The following is a 23,102-nucleotide window of genomic DNA, read 5'->3' as shown; positions in this document are numbered from 1 at the left end:
CGATTAGGCTCTGTTGGCAACCAAAGCAACTCTTCCCCAATTTCCTCCGAGAATCATTCAGACTTGAAAGAGAAGGCATCTCATGAAGACATAATATTATATATGTATCTTTACACTAAATAATGTTTATAAGACTCGGTATACTCGTGTCTTATATGGAAGGATGTTATGTTTGTATCAGCATATAATCAAAAAATATATCAACAAATTAGGTCAACAATCGATAATTAACTTCTAAGATTTTAAAGAAATGTTTTCATATAATGTGATTAATAAAAAAAAACTTTCTTACATATGAAAAATTAGAAGCTAGATGTCGATGCCATTAATTCTTTCTGCGAAATTTCTCAAATGATCTTTTGTTGCCACGTGATATATGTCAACATTTATTTGTCAATGAAATATTATCATCAACAATATATATGTTTTCTATCACTTATTTTATTTTATTTTGACAACTGTTTTATATGGTTTTGTTTTGTCATCTGTTTTCATTCATTTAAGAACGGATTAAAATATGTAACTTTGTAGTCTAATCAAAAGTTACTAAAGATAAGTGATTAAACATAATCAGCTTAATCCACCAAAAAAATAGGCACTAAGCACTTTAGCCAAAAGGGAGACAGAAACTTAAACTTAAAAAGAGGAAAAAAATCTCTCAGTTTCAACGAGTTCATGTAGCCAATTTGGAGGACTAGTGGCTACATACAATTGCACAAAGGCGTGATCAGCAACATTTTGAGCAATGAGAGATGCACTTCTATTTTCGATTGGTTTCTCTAATTGTACTCTCCAGTTTTGTATTCTCGTCAGTAGTAGTAACATTTCAGATTGATGGTGAGCAAAGGAAGGCCAAGCCTTTGGTCTTAAGATCCCACCAACAAGCTCAGCTGATTCAGAAGCAAAAATGATTTTTGAGAACTTATAGCTATCATACTTTCAACAGCCGAGAAGAAATCTTGAAAAACTGCTTCTTCCCTGTTCAAAGATCCCATGAATGTTTTTCGGCTGTGAATGAGAACCTTACCATATTCATCTCTAAGGACCCAAGCAGCACCTAATCGAGTGTTTTTGGCCTCTTGAGATACCAATGTTACACTTTAACCAACAAGCAGGCGGTGCTTTCCATTTAGCCGCTTCTCTTGGGTCCTCAGCTTCTTCAATCAATTCACACTCAAAATTCACCTGTTGGGACGTACTCCATAGCTCTGCATCCTCTCTGATTTTTGATACCGTATCAAAAGGATCAAACATTTTCGCTTCAAAGAAGAAAGAGTTTCTATTCTTCCACAATCTCCAAAGTATCCATGGGAATAGTCTTTTGATCTCAATCGGAATGGATCGGTTCTTTGCCAAAGAGTAGAGGAAGTGAAAATTTGAGTGCACAGAAAGCTCATCGAAACCATCTGGAGGGGAGGGAAAGTTAGTTAAGGCCCAAACCTGTCTTGTTAATGTACATATGAATAAGACGTGGTTGATTGATTCTCCTTCATTCCCGCAAACTTGACATCTTGGACCCAATTTAATTCCTTTTTTTGATATTAGATCGGAAACAGGTAACGCTTCACTAACTGCTCTCCACAAAAAAGTTTATATCTTAGGGACAGTTTGTAGAGACCAGACCTTGTTCTTAATGTCATTGAGAGAAGGTTGCATTTCAGCTTCCAAATTAAGCTCTTGATTCTTGAAGGTACTAGCTAACCAATATCCGGACTTAACCGAGTATTCTCCACTCTTCATATGCTCCCAGCACCAATAGTCTTCTTTGCTAACCACTGGTTTCTGATTTTTAATGCATATGATGTCATTGGGGAGGAAGATAGAGTTCAGAGTTTCGTTGTTCCACGTTCTTGAATCGTGGTTGATCAAATCAGAAACTCGCAGAGTCCAATCAAAGAAAGTGTGTTTTCCTGTAGGGAGCTCTCCATCCATTCGCAAAAATCCATGGGTCCAACCAAACTTTTATAGAAGAACCATTACCAATTTTCTTCTTAATGCCCTTAGTCAGAATGTCTCTGCCATGGATAATACTTCGCCAGCCATATGAAGGTCTATCTCCAATCCCTGCCTCCAAAAAGTCTAAATCCAACAAGTACCGACTCTTGATTACTTGAGCAAATAGACAGTTAGGATCTTGTAGGATTCTCCAAGCCTGTTTACCTAGTAGCGCTTGATTAAAATCTTCCAAATCCTTAAAGCCAAGACCACCATGCTGTTTCGATAAACACATCTTTTCCCAACTTACCCAATGAATGTTTATTCTGTGTTCTACTGCATTCCACCAAAAATCTGACATCGTACTAGTAAGGTTGGTCAGTGTGGTTTTCGGTAGTTTGAAACAGGTCATAGCATAGACCGGAGTTGCCATTGCCACTACTTTAAGCAAAATTTCTTTACCACCAAGAGAGAGGGACCTGGCGAACCAACCTGAAAACCTGGACTTGAGTTTGTCCTTGATGTAATCCAGCAATTGAATCTTGGAGCCGCTAAAACATTCAGGAAGACCCAAGTAGGTTCCAGCTCCACCCTCAGTGAAAATGCCTAAGATCTCTTGTAGGACATTCTTCTTATCTTCTTCCACCTTGTCCCCAAAAGTAATTGATGATTTAATGAAATTCATACACTGCCCCGTGGCATCCCCATAAACCTTGAGGATGTTTTTTAAAGCCTCACATTGAGGAACTTCAGCCTTACACAAGAACAGGCTGTCATCTGCCAAAAGAAGATAAGAGACAGAAGGAACATCTGTTGAGAATTGAATTCCATTTATAAGACCCGAAGCTTCTGCCTTATTCATGAGATGAGTGAGCCCTTCTGTGCATAACACGAAGAGCAACGAAGACAAAGGATTACCCTGCTTTATTCCTCTTGATGGAGAGATCAAACCAAAGGGTTGATCGTTGATCAGTACAACATAAGAAACCGTGGTAACACACCTCATTATCCAACTAATCCTAATTGGATTGAAGCCTAGAGCATCCAACAAGGCTTTCAGGTAACTCCACTCCACCCTATCGAAAGCGTTTGACATATCTGATTTGATGGCCATAAACTCCTATGAGATAGTCTTATCTGTCCTTAAACCATGAACTAGTTCATGAGCTATAAGGATGTTATTAGAAACAAGTCTATCCGGCACAAATGCAGTCTGATTAGGAGAGACTATCTCATTCAAGAAGGGCTTTAGTCTTCTATTGATGATTTTGGAGATAATCTGGTAAAAAACTGAGCATAAACTGATTGGCCTGAGATCCGACATATGTTCTGGATTTTCTTTCTTTGGCAGCAAGCAGAGCTGAGTGTAATTCCATTCCTCTGGGAATATTCCTGAGCAAAAGAAACCTTGAACATCCAAAGTTACTTGAGCCCCGATTACATTCCAATACTTTTGAAAGAAAAAACAAGTAAAGTCGTCTGCTCCAGGAGCACTTGAGGGTTTGATAGCGAACACAGCTTCTTTGACCTCTTCAGAGGACACCGACGCACACATCTGTTCATTCATTGAAGTTGTGACTCTTGGCCGCAAGCCTTGGAAAATCTCTTCAAAAGAGTCCGGGTTGGAGGTTGAGAAGAGATCCTGGAAGTAAGCCACTCCCACATCTCCTTTAGAAGCTTCTGATTTCTGAACATTGCCATTTATATTTAGAAGTCTTTCAAGTCTGATTCTTCTTCTGTTCGCTTTAACTGAAGCATGAAAGTACTTAGTGTTCTTATCACCATATCTTGACCACATCTCTTGCGATTTTTGTTTCCAGTAAATCTCTTCCTCTCTGTAAGCTTGACAAAGACTTTTCTTCAAACTTCTGATTCTAAAGGTGTTCGGGAAGCCAGAAGACTGTTCTGCCTCTAAACTGAATTGCAGCTGAGAGATTTTCGATAAGGCATTAGTATTTTTTTCCTTCTTCCACTTACTTAGAGCTTTCTTGCAGCTTATTAGTCTCTCGGATACCACTCCATTACGGCGAAGATACGTAGCATTTCAAGCTGAAAATATGGCTTGCTTGACATTTGGTTTATTGAAGCACCTTTTATCAAACCGAAAACTGCCTCTATAAGGTTCTTTGACTAAAGTGAGCTTAACCAAGACAGGTCTGTGATCGGATCCCCGTTTTTCCATGAAGGTTTGGTTTGAGATAGGAAATCTCTTGAACCATTCTTTAATACCAAAGCACATGTCGAGTTTGCTTTGAATCCAAGAAGTGCATCTCTTTCCTCTCCAAGTGAACCCATTTCCGTAACTGGAGAGCTCAACCATATCACAACTATCAAGCATAGTTTTGAAAGGAGTGAAAGAAGAATCACCCCTCAATGGTCCTCCGAGCTTCTTACCGTTATGGAGAATATCGCTTAGTAAAATAAGTTTTGTGTTCATCTAAATTTATATTTAAAGATTATTTTAAAAATTTTGAATGATCATATTTAGAGGGAGGTATTGAACTTGACATTTTTTGGATTTTGTGGGATTTTAATATTTTAAAATTTTGAAAGATTTTAAGTGAATCTTTAAGAAATTTGATTGTGTTTTAGAGTTTTTATATTTTTAAATAGAAAATGAAATGGGATTTTATGAGATTTTATTAGTAGACTTTGAGTGATTTTAAAATATTTTAGAACACAAAAAAATAAAATTTTATACCAAAACAAAATCTGATCAAAAGTCTGCAGCTATGTCCTCAATTCAAATAACATTTAAAAAAAAATTGTGATATTTTGAATAACAATAGATTTTAAGTAAGTTTTATAAATTATTGATTGAATAACAAGAGATTTTAGATTATTTTAAATGATTTACATAAATTCTAAGTTGAATAACATAGGATTTTAAAAAAAAAATTAAAATCATCAATTGAATAACCACTGATTTTAAGAATCCTTTAAAATCTTTTAAAATATAAGTTCAATACCCCTCCTAGGCTTAAGAATATTTATATTGATTAGAAAATTTTAAAAATTAAATAAAATCTAGTACAAAAACAAAATACGGGAAAATGGTGTCTTAGAAAACTCTATTTCATCAAATTGTGGACTGTCCACAGTGGACATTTAATTCCAGAGTTCTCGTAAATTATCATTTATGTGTAAATCCTTTATTGTTGTGAGTGTTTTTTTTTTTCTGGTAAGTTGATAAGTTGATACTTGCAATTGTTTGATTGGTGGTGAGTATAATAATCGTATAAACATATTGGTTAGTATATGTGCCATAACTTTTATCATGAAGGCATACAATAACGAAAGTTTACACGAAATGCATTCTGAATAATGGAGATAGGATAATGTTCTATAAGATTTGTATAGATTTCAAGATATATTTTTTGTGACGTCTTGAATGAACTTTAGAAGAGCAACGTGCGAAGATCCACCGTCCATTAAAGCAACGTGGCTCTTCTCACTAATCTCCTTCACTCTATTCCTCACGTCACTATCCTGCTCCATCAAACAATTGATTCCTCTCTCTATCTCCTCCGCCGTCATCAACTCCGACTCCACCGCCATAAAACCCAACCGGAAACTATTTCGGATCTCCACAGCTAGACCTAACTCATCAACCATCTCGAACGCGTTAACTTGTTGCTCAGCGTAAAGCGGCCACGTGGCTATTGGAACTCCGAACCAAAGACTCTCTAGTGTCGAGTTCCATCCACAGTGCGACACGAATCCTCCGACCGCAGGTTTTGCAAGTATGGCGCTCTGTGGAGCCCAACCTATAATCTTACCTATCTTTGCCGTGCGTTCTAAGAATCCCTCCGGGAGAATCTCCTCAAGATTCGTGAATTCTCCGGGAGGTCCCATTGTTCCCGGTGGCTGAGCACGACGAAGAGACCAGACAAATCGGTGACCACTTCGCTCAAGCGCGATTGAGATTTCCCTAGCTTGGTCCTCACGGAAACTACCCATGCTTCCAAAACAGAGGAACACAACAGATTTACATGGCTGCTCGTCGAGCCACTGTAAGATCTCCGATTGCTTATCATCTGCTGAAGTTGGACTGTTGATTTTAAGATTCATAACCGGTCCAACTGTGTACACCGGAGGAAGAGAATGATCTCCACCAGAGAAAAACTTCATAGCATGAGGCTCAAGCTCTGCGAACGTATTTACCAAAATTCCCTTAGTGTCTTTGAACCTTCTGGTTTGGCTAAAGATTTTATGTAACCACTCTTTGTTGAACATCACGGAGGGGAAACACTTAACCGGTAAAGGACGAGTCAAAGTTGGGATCTCTAACTCAGTAGTGTCCGAGTCCTTCAAATCACTGACGTCATAGTTCTTAACGTCGTTAAGGTACTGAATATGAACTTGCAATCCAAGAAACGTAGCGTTGGAAGTGAAGAACATGTAACTCGGAACGCCTAACTCGTTGGCGACATCAATCATACTCGTGCAGAACATATCCACCACGAATCCAGCAAGTTGAGCCCGGTTAATAAGTTTTTTTGTGGTGGCTATCACCTCTGGCGCGAAGCTATCGATGTAAGCGAGAAAATTAGGTTTGGAGTCATCGGAGTTTGGTTGATCGGCTACGGAGAGAACGTGATAGCGAAGGCGGTCCTCAGACGCGGAGGAGAGAGAAGAGATGTAAGAGGCAGAGCCGCTACTGAAGCCAAGCATCTGAGGGATGATGAGGATGGTGATTGAGAGATGATCATCGCGGTCGACAAGAAGCTTAGCCACCTCCACTAGTGGCCGGATGTGTCCTTCACCAGGTGATGGTATAAAGATGAGCTCCATTTTCATTTCGATAAAATTATTTATTAATCTGTCAGTCGATTTTTTTCTAACAACACAAAAAATGGTTTCTAAGTGGTTTTTGTAATTGAAGGCGTTACAGTGAAGCGATAAGACTCGTCATGTGCATACACGCTGTAGTGGATCTGAGACCAACGAATGTTTCTTCTTTTTTAACTTTTGTGCAACCATACAATCTTTATCTTCAATGTTGGGGCCTAAATTAGTCTGTGAGCATTGGAAAAATTGATTCGTTTATTTATTTTTTTTTTGGCATTTTTTCTTCCACAAGTTTAAAATTTTATTTTGCTTTAAATAAACTTTTGCTTCTAAAGATGCTCTACGATGTATTTTTTTTCTGGCAGAAATATAGTCTTAATTTCTTATCATACATTTAGTGAAATACTTGTTTGTTTCATTGACATTTTGTCAGCATTCTATATTTTATTATATGATTGGTTCTGGAAATATCAAGCTTGTGGTGGGGTGATAATGGACAAGACATACTCCCACTCTACCACCTTCTTGATTACTGATGCGAATATAACAAACAAATAATTCACATCTAAGTCTTGAAAATTATAGTTTGGTGCGTGATAGAAGCAAGCGTTGCCTTCCGCTATAACTCTGTTTTAATTTATGAATTATTACGTCTAAGAAATCATGATGAAATATAATTGTTTTTTTTTGTGTGTGGGTTGATGTCAGCATTGAACGTTAAGGTGGGTTCAAAAATTCAGTACCCAACTAAAGCACTTTTCAAGTCGTGAACAGAATCCCCTACACAGCCCCGACTTTGTAGTTTTTGAAATAACTTATGACATAAAATCGTATATTGAAAGATTGAAGTTCTTTCACTGTTAGATAGTTTGATACATGCAGAAATTTTCATGCTCATTGTTGTGGTGTGATTATTCTTTGCAGATAACACAATAAAGAGATCAATGGGACATTGGGACATAAACTGAATTATTGTACTTTGACTTTCAGATTATGTCATTTTTGTGGTCTTCAATTATTTCATCATAAAAGACTTTTTATAGGACCAGTGGACCACACATTTCTATGGAACATTTTCGACCACGTCTTGAACAAACTTCTTTAAAGCACAGTTCGAAGATCCACCGTCCAACAACGCCACGTGGAGTTTATCCTTCATCTCCATCACCCTCTTCCTCATCTTGCTATCCTCTTCCATCGCACACTTGATCCCTCTCTCAATCTCTTCTGCCGTTACAATCTCCGACACTCCCACCACAAAATCTCTCCGATACTCTTTCCTCACATCCGCCGCTAAACCAAGCTCCTCCACCATATGAAACGCGTTAAACTGTTGTTCCGCAAAGATAGGCCACGCCGCCATCGGAACACCGAACCATAGACTCTCAAGAATCGAGTTCCATCCACAATGTGTTACGAACGCTCCTATCGCAGGACTCTTGAGCACATCTACTTGTGGTGCCCAGCTATGATCTTTCCAATATCCACCGTCCGATCCAAGAAACCTTTTGGAAGAACGTCCTCCAAGTTAGTGAATTCTCCGGGAGGAGAACCGATAATGTCTTCCACCATCGGAGAAGCCCGACGGAGCGACCACAAGAACCTATGGCCGCTCCGCTCTAGCGCCACGGCTATTTCTCGTGTTTGTTCTTCATTGAAACCTCCCATGCTCCCAAAGCAGAGGAACACTACAGATCTAGTCGGTTGCTCTCTTAACCAACTCAAAATCTCCCTTGTCTTCTCATCGTCGCCGTTGGTTTTGAAGTCCATAATGGGCCCAACCGCGTAGACCGGAGGAGTATTCGTATTCTCGCCGGAAAAGAACTCTAACGCCAGAGGTTCCATCTCAGCCACTGAGTTCACCAAAATACCCTTCGTTTTTCTATAACTTCTAAATCGACCCAAAGCGTAAGGAAACTGTTTCGTGTTTAGCATCACGGAAGGCAAACACTTCGCTGAAAATGGTCGAGTCAGAGTTGGAACGTCAAACTTTATGTCAGAGTCTCTCAGCTCACTTACATCAAGTTCTTTTTTGTCGTAAAGAGATTGAACATGGAACTGTAGCCCGAGATATGAAACGTTCGATGTGTAAAAGATATAGGTCGGGAGGCTAAACTCGTCGGCGACGTCTAACATCGACATGCAGAACATGTCCACTACAATCCCAGCGAGGCGCGAGTCTGGACGTGTCGAGACCTCCCGGGCGAGTTCGGACACGGCGGCTCTTACGTATGGTTTCTTGCTCTCGATGTAAGATAGGTACGTTTGCTTCGGATCTTGATCAACGGTGGGGAGGAGGCAGTAGCGGAGACGGTCTTCGGAGTTAGTGTAGACGGAGGAAGAAGCGTGGCCAGAGAATTGTGAAGGGATGACGATGAGAGTGACGGAGAGGCGGTCGTCGCTGTCTACGAGAAGCTTCGCTAACGCCGTTGTTGATCGGATATGTCCAACGCCCGGCGATGGTATGAAGACAAGCTTGATTTGCATGATGTCCAGACGTTGCTTTTGCACTTCTAGAATTTGAACGTGTGGCTTGTCTAAAAGAGTATTGGTAAAGGTAGTGTGTGGTGTGTTATTTAACATGTTTGTGCTTTCAGAACTATATTAGTAGAAAATCTCATGTTATTACACCAATTTGAAATCATTTATAAATGCAAGCAGTTGTTAATTAGTGAATCTTAGGCTATTGGATTTCTTGACCAAATAATGGTTATTGAAGTTAATTATGGTACAAAATAATAATTTTTTTTAACAATGACTTGAAAACAATCATCAAACATTAAAATAAAAATTATCATTAAGATGAGGTTATTGATTCTACGATCCTACTATATTAATTGGGAAGTACAAATATGAAACTAACCTTAAAATTAATTAATTAAATAAACATAATTAATTGAAAATAAAAAACGTGACAGATCAAATATAAAAAAAATCCAGGAAACTAAAAAAATGTATTCAAATCAAAACTAAAATGTATTCAGATCAAATATAAAAAAAATCTAGGAAACTAAAAAAATGTATTCAAATCAAAACTAATTTGTATTCAAAAAAATAAAAAATTTATGGTCATAATTTCAAAAACTAAGATTTTATACCCAAGTAGACAATATAATATTTTTAAGGGAATTTTGCACTTACACCCACTTTCCCCTAAGCTATTAACACTTGCACCCACTTTCTACTATCACTATACTTTCCTTATGTAAAATTACCACTTACCCCTCAAACTAAACAAACCAACTCTCTTCCAATTTATTTTACCTATGTGGATTCTAAGTATAGAGAGAGAAAACAATACATATTTTTCTTCCTCAACCATGATTCCTCCAATTTATCAACCAACAAAAAAATTCAACTCACCATCCCCTCAATTATTCAACCAAACAATTCATCTTCTTCTTCCTTGTTTTGCTTTTGCTCATCCATTGAAAAAGAAAAGCCATTTTTGTTTCTCTCTCTTTCTCTCTCACATTCTTTTTCTAAAGTTTTCAAAAACCATTCCAATAATGGTGGAAATTCAGAGAAGGTGAAATCTTTAGATCTATTTTCTTATCACTTAGATTATATGAGATTCGATCTGGGTTTTCTTGGGTTTATTGTGATTTTACTGATTAATTGTGGTCCTATGAGCTTTTTAATATTGAATTTGTTTTAGTTCGATCTGGGAAAAGGTTTGAGTTTTGTTGTGTGAGTGTTATCCATTACTTATATTGTATCCACAAATAGTTGTCCATTTGGATAAGTTTGACAAATATTGTATCCACAAATAGTTATCCATGTGGACAAAGATTGTATCCACAAATTGGACTATAACCCCGATCGATAATATGTTTCCATATGGACATGTTGTCATGGACACCTGAATTGATGGGTATTACTTATATTCTGTATGAATAAACACAAGTAACTATCTATTAACAATACTGCAATTGATTAACTACTTATCATTGAACAAATGTTCAATGACAAATGGATACTGTATAATCTAAAATTCAAAAAAAATATAGCAATATGTATCTTAAAATGTAGAAAATATATAATCATAACATATTATATATAAATAAATAGATAATTTGTTTTATGATAACCATTTAAAGTATTAACAACAATAAAAAAAAAGAAAAAGAGAGAAAAGAAGGAGAGAAAGAGGAGATGGGCAGTTTTGCCATAAATAAAAGACACCTAAGGCAAAAAACTTGAGAAAGTATAGGAAGAGTAGAAAGTAAGTGAAAGTGAAAGAAGATGAAGGTAAAGTAGGTGTGGGTGCAAAATTCCATATTTTTAATAACTAGATTTCGAAGATTTTGTTAAGATTTCAAATTATGATTCTCCTATCATCTTTATTTTATTTTATTTACAAATTATTTGAAATTTTCATATAATACTTATGATTAATAAAATAAATAATTTTTTTCTGCATATGTTGTGATTTGAATTTTTAAAAACGGAGATATATTACTCAATCAATGAAAAAACGTGTCTTTTAATTTCCACATTGGCGGGTTGGTAAAACTAAATGTCTATAGCTGATAAATTAATAAATTTTATTTGCTCACAATTATAATATTAAAATTACAACCTCATATTTCACAAAATAATGATGCAAATATAACAAACAAATAATATAAAACTAAAATAATTATTATTCAAAAAGACATATATAGATTTACAGAACAAAGAAAAATAAATATTATCCCAAACAACATAACTTTTTAAAAGAAATATAATAATAAAAGTTATTATTATATTATATATATATTTTTAAATATTAATCCGTGCTTATAGCACGGGATATCTCATAATAAATCCAAACAAAAATCATTTGTTATTCAATTATTGATTTTAAAATACTTATCAAAATTATTTGTTATTGGTTATATGATTTATAAATAATTGTTAAAATCCCATGTTATTCATTTAATGATTTGTTTTTGGATTTCAAAATCCACATTATGTTTTAAATTGATTTCAATGGATTTGAAAGTGTAAATTAAAAGGATTTAAATCCAAGGATAAAACATGTTATTTCAAAATCCATATGTTTTGATTTCTATTATTTACAATTCTATATGTATTTAGATTTCACATCTCCGATAACAGCCTAAGTTTTTTTTTTAACTAGTGTCGGATTTAATTAGTAAATAAAAGAAAAAAAAGTTACTGAATGTACAAAATAAATAAATAAATAAATTGAAACAATTACGTTAGAATAAAAAAACAAATTCATATACTCTACAACAATAGTGGTCCTTCCTCTACTCTTTGGCAACCACCCCCGATAGGTTGGACCAAGTGCAATTATGATGGAAATTTCATTAGCAGTGAGAGACGTTCAACAGCTGCTTGGTTAATTCGGAATGATCAAAGCTCTTTTTGTGAAGCAAGTCAAGCTATAGGGACTGCTGTTACTTCTGCTTTGGAAGCTGAATGCCAAAGCTTAGTGTTAGTGATGCGTCAATCCTGGCTTGTGGCTACCGTAAAGTAATCTTTGAAGGTGACTGCCAGACCATGGTTAAGATAATAAATAATGAAACCACAAGGTTTGATATCAACAACTGGATTCAAGAAATTAAAGGGTGGGCTAGGCGTTTCGACTCTGTTCTTTTCAAATGGACTTCACGACAAGCAAATGGATTAGCATGAAACAACATATTTTATTTTCCATTTATCGATTCCTCTATGTATTCGGTCTGATCTTCACTATGTTAACATTACTTGATAATTAATAAAGTATCCAATGTTAAAAAAGAAAAAAAAAACAAACAAATTCATCAAAGCCGAACAACATTTTTTTTAAAATGATATAGCCCATTGATAAGGTCTCGTTAGAGAAGTACAGGCCCATAATGTATGGCCCAAATAAGGCCGTTGAATCAATTTTCAGATTTATGACGAATCCTCAGATCTTCCTTCTCGTCGAGAGGTTCCTCTTCGTCGCCGTCGCTCGGAAAAAGTTCCGATTCGTTTGGCCGGGAACTGCTTTGCTCCATAGAAATTTTCAAGTGATCGCGTTGCATGTGTAAATCAGGTAAAAATTTAGCGATCCCTTTTGTTGCATCTCTCCGTTGATATTGAGCATAACGTGCTCGACGAAATGTCTCACTTGTTTTTTTTTTTAATTCCCCTGTTCGTGATTCTGAATCTATCATATGTATAAAAAAATCAGCACTTTGAGAATCATTGGAATCCATAGTTTATACATCACTGACTCATTTTGTTCTGTGTCTCTATAGATTAACCCGGGCTATGTCGAATTTTAGACATAAAGTATTGAGAAATCTGAGCTCAATTCAAGGAGCTAGTTACTCAACTACACCTTCAAGAACCAAAAAACTAAAGCTTGATGACCTTAGAAAACTCCGGCCGATGATTCTAAAAAGAATCGAAAACCGAGCAAAAGATTACCCGGTTAAAGAGATTGTTCCTGTGGCTGAAGATATTCTTATAGCCAGAAAGAATCTAATCAGTAACGTCACTGCGCTTCTCAAAGTCTTTCCTGTCTTGACATGCAAGTAAGTTTTATTCTTTTGAGCTTTTAGATAAAAGAAAGGACTCTACTTTAGATACTGAGGCTTTGTAAATAACTTGGAACGTTTTCCAGATTCTGCTCAGAAGTGTTTGTTGGCAAAGAAGGACACTTGATTGAGACATGCCGTAGTTATATACGGCGTGGCAACAATAGACTACATGAATGGGTTCCTGGTTCCATAAACGATATACTTGTCCCCGTCGAATCATATCACTTACACAACATTTCTCAAGGTGTTATCAGACACCAACAGAGGTTTGATTATGACCGTGTTCCCGCAGTCTTGGAGCTATGTTGTCAAGCAGGAGCCATTCATCCTGAAGAAATCCTTCAGTATTCCAAGATTCACGATAACCCGCCGATTTCGGATGAGGATATCAGGAGTTTATCTGCTGGAGATCTTAAATATGTTGGTGCAAACGCTCTAATGGCGTGGGAGAAACTGAGAGCTGGTGTGAAGAAACTCTTGCTGGTTTATCCTTCGAAAGTTTGCAAACGGTGCAAGGAGGTTCACGTGGGACCGAGTGGTCATAAAGCTCGGCTATGTGGTGTGTTCAAATACGAGAGCTGGCGCGGCACTCATTACTGGGAAAAAGCCGGTGTGAATGATCTGGTACCTGAGAAAGTGGTGTGGCACCGGAGGCCTCAGGACCCGATGGTTCTTTTGAACGACGGGCGGAATCATTACGGACATGCCCCTGCTATTGTGAGCCTTTGTAGCCATGCTGGTGCCATTGTTCCTGTTAAATACGCTTGCAAAATGAAGCCTCAAGGTCTATCTTTTCCTTTCAGTAGTTATTCAGTTTCAAATCATGAAACGTAGGGAGTAGCTATAACCCCACTGGTTTTGATAGTCTTTTATGTCTATTGGTATCACTGTTCTATATAACTCCACATGATGTCTGTTTTGGCGTTTTAGGAATGAACTTCACATGAAATTAATACACTTCAGATCTTAATTCCATATATGATACAAGGTTAATGATAATTTACATGCTCATTTGTGCAAGTTGCTAAAAGCCATGTTAATTATCATAACAATATGAATTCAAGATTTCTTGATAATCTGCCTCTCCCTTGAAACACATTATGCAAGGTTTATGATATAATGCAGTAGTTTTGACCCCAAAAGAAAAAAAAAATGATATAATGCAGTAGTCCAATATATATAACCCACCATATGATTATAGTATTCTCAATAAATATAACCCTATTCAAAGCAAACAAAAGATATAAAGGAAAAAAGAACAATATATATTTTAAAGTAAATAACCGACCAGATCATCGTAGACTTGTAATCTCAATAAATATATAACCCAATTTAAAGCAAACAAAAGAGATAAAGAAAGAAGAACAATACATATATTTAAAGTAAAATAATTCACCATCTGATAATCGTAATCTCAATAAATATAACCCATTAAGAGTCAAACAAAACAGATGAAGAAAGAAGAACTATATATATATTTTTTAAGTAAATAGGATCCAAGTAAATACCCCAAATAAGTGTGACCAACCATATGATAATCACAATCTCAATAAATATAACTCAATTCAAAGTAAAAACAAAAAACACTAAAATTTGTAACTCAATTCAAAGTAAACTCTTTCTTTCTTAAATTTAAATGTAATTATTTTAGGATTGTTTTTTAATATATGTTTTGGATTAAATGATGTTTTAGGTTTTTTATACATATTTGATAATTTGATCATTTTTAATCATTTTTTAACCAATTAACAATTTTTGAAGTGTATAAATTATGAGTAGAATGAAAATTTAATTGTTTTTCTAACATGTCTGAATTTATTGTAAACGGATGAAGTGCTTCTTTTTTTTCTGGACAAAAACGGATGGAATGCTAAGTAGCAGCAATCAAATTGTTTTTTACCCGTTAGTAATAAATAATTTAAATTGACAATTTGGTTGTTGTTACTTACCACTCCATCTGTTTACCTAGACCGCTTTTTAATAACTATCTTATTAAATTTTTACGTATTCTAATGGATAATGATCTATATTTTTAGGAAAATAATGTACAAAACGTAATTTATATATAAACATGTATCAGCTGGAACTAAAACATATCCCCAAATTGTTATCTACTTAATTTTGAGAAAAAAATAAATGTTCTTAGGCCTATAAATAGGACAACTTTCTTCTTCCTTCTAATTTAAACCGATTTCTTCCCCATCACTTTTTACCACCTTTCATCTAATCTTAATAGTTAAAATTATTACTGCGCCCAAAAAGATGCAGAGCACTTTACTACTTCTAACCAATGTATTTTTGGTTTTAGCCGGTTGTTTAACGGAAACAACAGCTCTAGCAACGTTGGAACAACGAAGTATATATATCCAATACTTCTTTTGAAATGTTGGTGACAAAAATGAAGTGTTATGGTGGTTTTTTTGTTTGGTTTAGGTTCAATTGGGTGTCTAAGATTGAGAGATATGTATAGAGGTCTAATATCTTGTCTTTGAATCAGTTGCTCAGAAAGCTCTAGTAATTATTTTGAAGGGAAACGATAAGTGTCTGAACTAAAATTTGACAAGTTGTTTCGGCCAATTTTTTGATTAATTGCTCTTAGAATTCCTAGATAATATTATTGGGTGTTGCGATTATAGTATCGTTGTGAATATATCATGAGATTCAAAATCTCTTATACCATTCACTTTGTGAGAGATTTTATGAATTGAGGGAAGAGATCCTACAAAAATGATCGTTTTAAAAGTAGGTATATTGGTTAAACATATTCTTGCTTTGTAATTAAACTGTTGATGGACAGAATCATCAGAGCCAATGCTTGAGGATAAACTGATACTGAGAGGGTTGAAATTCTACGGTTTCCATGGAGTGCTTCCAGAAGAGAAGAAATTGGGGAATACATTTATTGTTGACCTTGATGTGTGGCTGAATTTGAAACCGGCCATTGAATCAGACAACTTGGCAGATACAGTCAGCTATGCCGAAACTTTTAGGTTTGCATTTAATTACCAATATCACTTACATAATATATAATGGAGAATAAAATTAGGATCCAATCTACTCCGAAAAATAGGATATATGCATGAGATTTTTAATTCAGAATGACTCAATTTTTTTTTTGTCAACTATCTCACTCAATTTTTTTTTGTCAACTACGATATCATTTTTGATTATGTATATAGGTATATTAATCATGAAGATTATTTAAAAAAAAAACTCAGCTTTGATTTTTTTTTTTGGGTATTTTAACTTCGGCGCCAAATAGTTGCACTTCTAGAGAAAAAGAATTGGACAAAAAATAGATTAATGTCAAATGTTACCATATTAGTTGAGTAAAATCAATTCATTAATTTATTTTTGACTTTTATATTTATACTTTTTTGCGGATTAGAATTTGGATCTTAATTTGGTAGCATGATTTATTGGGCAGAATCTTGAACATCAGTTATGTGTCCAACCTTTGAATTATGGCTTAGTTTTATCTTTAATTTGTATATTTATGATTTCATTGGTGAAAAAATGATACTTTTGGCAGCCTAGTTAAGAAAATTGTTGAAGGGCCACCGAAAAACCTTGTGGAGACGGTTGCGGATCTCATCGCGTCTCAAATGCTTGAAACATTTCCTAAGATAAATGTTATTCGAGTGAAGCTCGGAACGCCAAACCCCACACTACTTGAGTGCACCGATTACGTAGGGGCCGAGATTTTCAGGAAGCGAAAGCACTAACTGAAGAAACTGCATAACCCCAAAAGCTTTGCATCATTGTGTTTTCGATAACTATTTTAAATATTAAGGGAAAAAAACGTAAGTGTGAAGGCTATAATATGGATTGATTTCTATTATTATGATATATAAGCTATTATGTGTGAAATTTATAACTTTGTTCAAAAAAAAAAAAATGTGTGAAATTTATAAATGTATTATATCTGTACACTGTTATTATGATATATATATTTCTATTAAGTTGGTTAAAAAAAATCAGTACGGGTGAAAAAATATAGTTTCGAGTATTTAACTATATTAGTCTTTTGAATCTTCTTGGTTTATAAATGTCATCGAGAGTGAAAGATAAACGCAAATTACTCTTCCCTGATATGCTTTTTTTTTTTTTGGACAAGCCCTGATATGGTTTGTGTGGTATAATTCTTGTGAATCTGAAATTTCAATTATAAGATATTGTACTTGAAGAAGATGCAATCATCAATCGGTTAGATACCGATGCCAATAGATTTATGTCTAAACAGTAAATTTTAGTATATAAGATAATTTTAATAAGATTTTAAAAATACTTCGTTCGTAGTAATAATAACGCATTTGAAATCTCGCAAAGTTTTTCGAATCGATGTGTTGAATTAATATAAGAATTTCGCATGAGGTTCCTCAAATGGCTAAATCAGAATGTATTATTGAGCTATATCATTGGGAATTCTAATCATAAGAGAGCACAAAGTCCATCCTATGATTTATCAAACTATAACTTAAAACTTTTCCAGATTCTGCTCAGAAGTGTTTGTTGGCAAAGAAGGACACTTGATTGAGACATGCTCGTGCCAGTGTTCCTGTTAAATAAGCTTGCAAAATGAAGCCTCAAGGTCTATCTTTTCTTTTCACTAATTCAGTTCCAAATCATGAACCGTAAAGAGTAGTAGCTATAACCACTGGTTTTAGTCCGGTTTTGTGATTGATTTGGTATTTGGCACTACCGCTTTTTGAGAACTATCGATCGCCTCCTTTAAGTTTTGTCAGAGCAAATGGATTTGTCACATGAAATTAACATAGTACTACTAGTACAGACCTTAACTCCAGATGTGATACAAGGTTGATGGTAATTTACAGGCTCATGGGTACATGTAATCATAAGTCATGCATTACCCAAGGTCGTTTGATGTGTTTCACATTTTCTGACTTGGATTTTCACGTCCCTTTGTTGTTTCTTTCTACCATATGAATTCAATTTCCTGAATAATGTGGCTCTCCGTTGAAAAACTTTTGAAGCTGAGCATAATGAAATACAATGTTCACGCTAATTCAATCGGCCCATTTGGTCCAATCGTAGTGTATGTTGCCTATCATTTATTTATTTATTTTAATTCTTACAAATGTTTACAATGTCATCAAAAGAGTAATGAATAATAAAACGACGTCGGTAAAAGTATGACAGAAAACAATTGAATTATCATTAGCCTCCCTAGCAAGACCATCTGCAATTTTATCCTTTCCCTTTTGCACAAGTTGGAATTGTATCTCAAGTTGCAATTTTATTATGTCGACATTATCATAAGGTTAGAGCCCACTGACCGATATTGATTTTGGTTTCTAGTTAACCAGATAATTTTGTTCATCATGAACCGGTTACTTTATTTCTGTATAAAAAATTTTGTCACTGGATGACCGTTTTTTTTTTGTCATATCATCATTACGATTATAGTTTAGATAAAATATCTAACTAACGCGCGTTTGAAGTTATTTCTTTGTTCTCACAAAGTTTTTGGAACGATGACTTGAATTGATATATGAAATTCCTCGATTGGCTAAATCAAGATTGTGTTATTGATTGAGCTACACCATTGGGAATTTTACTCCTAAGAGAGCACAAAGCCCATCCTATGGCACACGTTCCAACGTTCAAGTCTCAATAGAAATATCAAATATCCAAATGTATTATCCTTTTACAATATTTTAATTCAATTTCCTCCCTTGGAATCTCAAACAATAAGTTAGAAAAATTAAATTATCTGTTTAAAGTGACGTAATTCCGCCACGTTCTTGTAGCTTCCTGATTTCCATCGACGAGCTAAGCAAGCAGCATCCTCTTTTGTCCGTTTCCTCGTGACAACTTAACTCTTTCTAACATATACATTCACCTCCGATCTATAGGATATGATCGTAAGTGTTGATATATATACTTTGAATCTAATCACATGTTATAAGCAAAACAAATCATTTTATTAGGTGAGCTTAGGTTTTTATTATAGGATATTTCATATGTGGACTGCAGTTTGATCAGTTTATATTTTCTATTTGTTGTGACCCTAATTAGTTTTAACAACTACGTACATTAAGAGGTAAACATATAGTATATACTTTTGTTATTTTTTTCGCTACCATCTGTTTTATGGTTTCAGTGACGATAGCGTTCTCTTTTGCATGTGTACGTAAACAACACAACATTTTTTTTTTCTTTTTTGTGTTAATGTTAAATTTCATTTATCGACCAAGTTACAAAAGTTTCCAGAGACAAAAATCATAATCCCAACAGGAACAAAACAAATCATATTACCCGATACTTACCGACAACGGATGAGAAATATAAGAAAAATAAATTAAGAGAAGAGAAGAGGATGACAGCCTTCGAGCCGGAATGGAGAGAAGGCGATCTCTCATGGAGCGATCAATTGAGACTTGGAGAGTAGCTGGCGAAGAGAAGCGGGAGGAGAAGATCCTTGAATTTTGCTCTTTCCAAATCAAATAGACCGTAGACTAAAGCAGGAGTTTGAGCAGAGTGGCAGTGGACCTAAATTGAGGCTGTTGGTGCAGTAGAATCCAGGCAGCAATTGCATGAAGGACATCAAGAGGATTTAGTATAAAATGTTCAGCGAAGAAGCGCCAGATTCCATCTGAGAACAGACACTTAAAGAACAGATGCTCATGCGTCTCAGTGCCACCAGAGCATAAAACACAGTCTGGAGAGACTATCATACCCCACCTCCGCAGACGATCTCTAGTGGGTAAACGAGTTAGGAAAGCCATCCAGGTTACAAGAGAGAACCGTGGCACATATTCCTTAAACCAGACAACCCTCGACCATGGAACAGGAGGGGAATGAGCACGAATTTGATTCCACGTTTCTCTTGAGGAAAAAGATGAGAGAAAAACTCTCGATGAGTTCCTCCAAAGGTAATTATCAGGTCCATTTGAGGCTACTGGCGCTGAGATGGTGGTTAAAACAACCGAGAGAGCCTGCACATTATCAGATCTAGCCGCTGTCAGCCTCCAACTACCATTCCGCACAGCCTCAACAACTCTTGCATCTTCTCGAATCCGCAGGGCTCTAGGCCCAGCTGATGCTATAAACCTTATAAGCTGACCAAACTCAGTCCAGTTATCATACCAAAAGGAGGCAATACTGCCATTACCAACCTCGCATTTGAGGAAATCAATGACGGTAGGCTTTAGCTGGAGAACACTATTAATAGCCTTAGAGAAGCGGCTCGATGTCACAGTTAGCCAGTAGCTTTTCCGGAGGAAAACATTTTCCTTGAGCCACGCAACCCACAAAGAACCCGAGTTGGAGAAAAAATTCCACACTTGTTTGAGTCTGAAAACAATCTCAACCTCCTCTAGAAACCTAATGCCAAGTCCTCCTTCTGCCTTTGGTTTGCACACCGCCTTCCAAGCAACACCGGCACCAGCAGCAGAGACAGTCTTGTTCTTCCACAGAAAATCCAAGCACAAAGAGTCGACCTTCGCGTAGAAATGCTTTGGCAGCACAAAGACACTGCTCCAAAAATTTACCATTCCGTAGATAACCGAGGAGATGAGCTTAATCTTCCCCGCAAAGGAGAGGGATCTTGCTGTCCAAGAGTGCAACTTACTTGTAATTTTCTCCAGGAATGGTTGCAATGTTGCCAGAGAGATGCGAGAAGGGAGTAGTGGAAGACCCAGATATCTAGTGGGGAAGACTCCCTGTTTGATGCCCGCATAAGTACTCAGTTCAGCGGCTTCAGCTTCAGTATAACCCCGAAAGAATATTTCAGATTTCGCCGGGTTAACATCCAGACCAGATAAGGCTTTAAATTCCCGCATAACCTCCGCTATTCCCAACAAAGATTGTTTTGATCCATCTGTAAACACGAGTAGGTCGTCCGCAAATAGCAGATGAGAAACTCTGGGAGATGAGCACCGAGGATGCAGCTGGAACTTCTCAGAATCAACTGATCTATCCATCATCTTAAAAAGAGCTTCCATCTTAGAAAGTTTTACCGTCAGCGTTCTCGTGTTAAATGGATGCACCTGGGAGATCGCAACACTGCCTATTTCCATAAATCCTTATCCTAGAGGCTTAGCAGGAATCATATTCATTTGCTCCAAGATCAGAATGGTAGAACCATCACTGCTATTCCTGATATCAAGGCTCATGCTACTGCTTATTTCGAGGAGATCTTAGGGCACACGGATATGCCCAGTTCACCATGTTCAATCCCCTTCTTGGCTGACTTGATGCCTTTCAGATGCACTGAGGCTCACAAAACGGACCTGTTAAAGATGGTGTCTGAGGAGGAAATCACAACAACTCTTTTTGCTCTTCCTCTAAATAAATGTCCAGGACCAGATGGTACTCTGTAGAGTTCTTCAGATCCTCCTGGAGCATTGTGGGGCCTGACGTAGTAGCCGCGGTGCAGGAGTTCTTCCGGAATGGACGTCTCCTCAAAGAGTTCAATACAACAAAGATTGCGCTTATCCTGAAGTTTCCCGAGGCTTGTAAGATAGGAGATTACCGTCCGATAAGCTGCTGCAACTTAGTCTACAAGCTTATCTCGAAGATCCTCGCAAACCGGTTGAAGCCAATTCTCCAACTCTGTGTTTCTTCGAACCAAGCTGCTTTCCTTACGGGAAGGCTTCTGGGAGAGAATGTTCTTCTTGCATCCGAACTCATCAGACATTATAACCAAGCTTCCTGCAAGAAGAGTTCCATGATGAAGCTGGACATAAGAAAGGCATTTGATACAGTCTGCTGGGACTTCGTACTGAAGCTGCTGGAAGCTCAGGACTCCCCCCCCCTTATTCCGAGTTTGGATTTCAGAATGCATATCCTCACCTCGTTTCTCCATAGCAATAAACGGTGAACTGGCTGGTTTTTTTGAAGGGAAAAAAGGATTGAGGCAGGGAGACCCGTTATCACAACATTTTTATTTGTTTCCCTAGGTTCGTAACAACAATGTGTAGTTGAAAAGGTAAATTTATACGATCTATAAGAAAACTTTAATACATGATCATGTAACTATTTTATTTGTAGTTAACTGATTGATATATTAGAGATTCCACATTTAAAAAGGAAAAAAGGAGGAAGTGGGCGTTTGGTTTTTCGGTTTGATTTCGGTTCGATTTTATCGGTTGACGGTTTTTTTGGTTTTATAAAAATTGAACTATAGAAACCATATGTAATTCGGTCTGGTTACGGTTCGGTTTTTTTGGTTTTATCAAAAATGAAACCATATAAAAACCATACGTATAACAGTTTGGTTTGGTTTTGGTTTGGTCTCGGTTTTTAACGGTTATTCCACACTTTAAAAAATAGATAGTTGATACATAACTAAAAATAAGCATAAAAGTAAAACCTAAACATAATTCAAAAAAATAGAATCCAAATATATTTTTGTAAACCCAGATACTTAATCGAAATTTAAACTTTTAAAAAGTAAAGGCTATTGAAAAAGAAAACTAGTAAAAAAAAAACCAAGAAAAAAACTTTGAGAAAAAAACCATTCGGTTTACGGTTTTTAACCAGACCAATCTTAAATCAAATGATTAATTTAAATAAAAACCAAACGGATTTTTAGACTTAACCATAAGCAAACCAAACCATTTATTTCATTTTGGTTCGGTTCGGTTTTTTGGATTTCGGTTTTTTTATCCACCCCTAATTTATTGTATTAAATATTACAGTAAAATATTTTTTTTGTCACAATAAATGTTCCTCCTTTTTTTCCTTTTTAATCTAATATATCAATCGGTTAACTACAAATAAAATAGTTACATGATCATGTATTAAAGTTTTCTTACAGATCGTATAAATTTACTTTTTCAACTATACATTGTTGTTACGAACCTAGGGAAACAAATAAAAATGTTGTGT

The 23,102-nt window shown here is 36.0% G+C and overlaps 4 protein-coding genes and 1 pseudogene across 4 annotated transcripts; 2 read left to right on the top strand and 3 right to left on the bottom strand.

Moving 5' to 3' along the window:
• Positions 1 to 1,038: 1,038 nt before the first annotated feature.
• Positions 1,039 to 3,049, bottom strand: LOC147920413 (uncharacterized). Its single transcript, XM_087501061.1, has 3 exons — positions 1,981 to 3,049; positions 1,624 to 1,910; positions 1,039 to 1,440 (listed from the first exon to the last, which is right to left on the bottom strand). The coding sequence occupies exons 1-3, from the start codon at positions 3,047 to 3,049 to the stop codon at positions 1,039 to 1,041; spliced, it is 1,758 nt and encodes a 585-aa protein (XP_087357187.1).
• A 2,137-nt stretch (positions 3,050 to 5,186) lies between these two features.
• LOC104766078 (UDP-glycosyltransferase 71B2) lies at positions 5,187 to 7,169 on the bottom strand. Its single transcript, XM_087500463.1, has one exon. It carries the CDS (start codon positions 6,733 to 6,735, stop codon positions 5,299 to 5,301), a length of 1,437 nt encoding a protein of 478 aa, XP_087356589.1. The 5' UTR covers positions 6,736 to 7,169; the 3' UTR covers positions 5,187 to 5,298.
• A 359-nt stretch (positions 7,170 to 7,528) lies between these two features.
• Positions 7,529 to 9,403, bottom strand: LOC104766077 (UDP-glycosyltransferase 71B1 pseudogene; annotated as a pseudogene).
• Positions 9,404 to 12,617: 3,214 nt separating this feature from the next.
• On the top strand, positions 12,618 to 14,222 carry LOC104766076 (APO protein 4, mitochondrial). Its single transcript, XM_010489892.3, has 3 exons — positions 12,618 to 12,757; positions 12,963 to 13,241; positions 13,331 to 14,222. Exons 2-3 carry the CDS (start codon positions 12,976 to 12,978, stop codon positions 14,079 to 14,081), a joined length of 1,017 nt encoding a protein of 338 aa, XP_010488194.2. The 5' UTR covers positions 12,618 to 12,757; positions 12,963 to 12,975; the 3' UTR covers positions 14,082 to 14,222.
• Positions 14,223 to 15,283: 1,061 nt separating this feature from the next.
• Positions 15,284 to 17,117, top strand: LOC104766075 (putative dihydroneopterin aldolase 3). The gene is made up of 3 exons (XM_010489891.3): positions 15,284 to 15,603; positions 16,045 to 16,237; positions 16,780 to 17,117. Exons 1-3 carry the CDS (start codon positions 15,510 to 15,512, stop codon positions 16,970 to 16,972), a joined length of 480 nt encoding a protein of 159 aa, XP_010488193.1. The 5' UTR covers positions 15,284 to 15,509; the 3' UTR covers positions 16,973 to 17,117.
• Positions 17,118 to 23,102: the final 5,985 nt, after the last annotated feature.

This window comes from Camelina sativa, chromosome 19 (genome assembly GCF_030686135.1).
Source record: "Camelina sativa cultivar CO46 ecotype springtype chromosome 19, ASM3068613v1".
NCBI classification, from domain to species: Eukaryota; Viridiplantae; Streptophyta; class Magnoliopsida; order Brassicales; family Brassicaceae; genus Camelina; species Camelina sativa.
Note: the sequence above shows the minus strand (reverse complement) of the source record. Positions and strands in the feature narration are given on the sequence as shown.

What these genes read in the sequence shown, in the direction of transcription:
- LOC104766078 (XM_087500463.1), bottom strand. Translation starts at nt 6,735, where the DNA reads ATGAAAATGGAGCTCATCTTTATACCATCACCTGGTGAAGGACACATC.
- LOC147920413 (XM_087501061.1), bottom strand. Translation starts at nt 3,049, where the DNA reads ATGGCCATCAAATCAGATATGTCAAACGCTTTCGATAGGGTGGAGTGG. An exon ending in GGGCATTAAGAAGAAAATTG is followed by an intron (nt 1,911 to 1,980) that starts GTAATGGTTCTT and finishes AGCTCCCTACAG; the next exon opens with GAAAACACACTTTCTTTGAT. An exon ending in TCAATGACATTAAGAACAAG is followed by an intron (nt 1,441 to 1,623) that starts GTCTGGTCTCTA and finishes TTAACAAGACAG; the next exon opens with GTTTGGGCCTTAACTAACTT.
- LOC104766076 (XM_010489892.3), top strand. Translation starts at nt 12,976, where the DNA reads ATGTCGAATTTTAGACATAAAGTATTGAGAAATCTGAGCTCAATTCAA. An exon ending in TTTCCTGTCTTGACATGCAA is followed by an intron (nt 13,242 to 13,330) that starts GTAAGTTTTATT and finishes AACGTTTTCCAG; the next exon opens with ATTCTGCTCAGAAGTGTTTG.
- LOC104766075 (XM_010489891.3), top strand. Translation starts at nt 15,510, where the DNA reads ATGCAGAGCACTTTACTACTTCTAACCAATGTATTTTTGGTTTTAGCC. An exon ending in AGCAACGTTGGAACAACGAA is followed by an intron (nt 15,604 to 16,044) that starts GTATATATATCC and finishes GTTGATGGACAG; the next exon opens with AATCATCAGAGCCAATGCTT. An exon ending in AGCTATGCCGAAACTTTTAG is followed by an intron (nt 16,238 to 16,779) that starts GTTTGCATTTAA and finishes TACTTTTGGCAG; the next exon opens with CCTAGTTAAGAAAATTGTTG.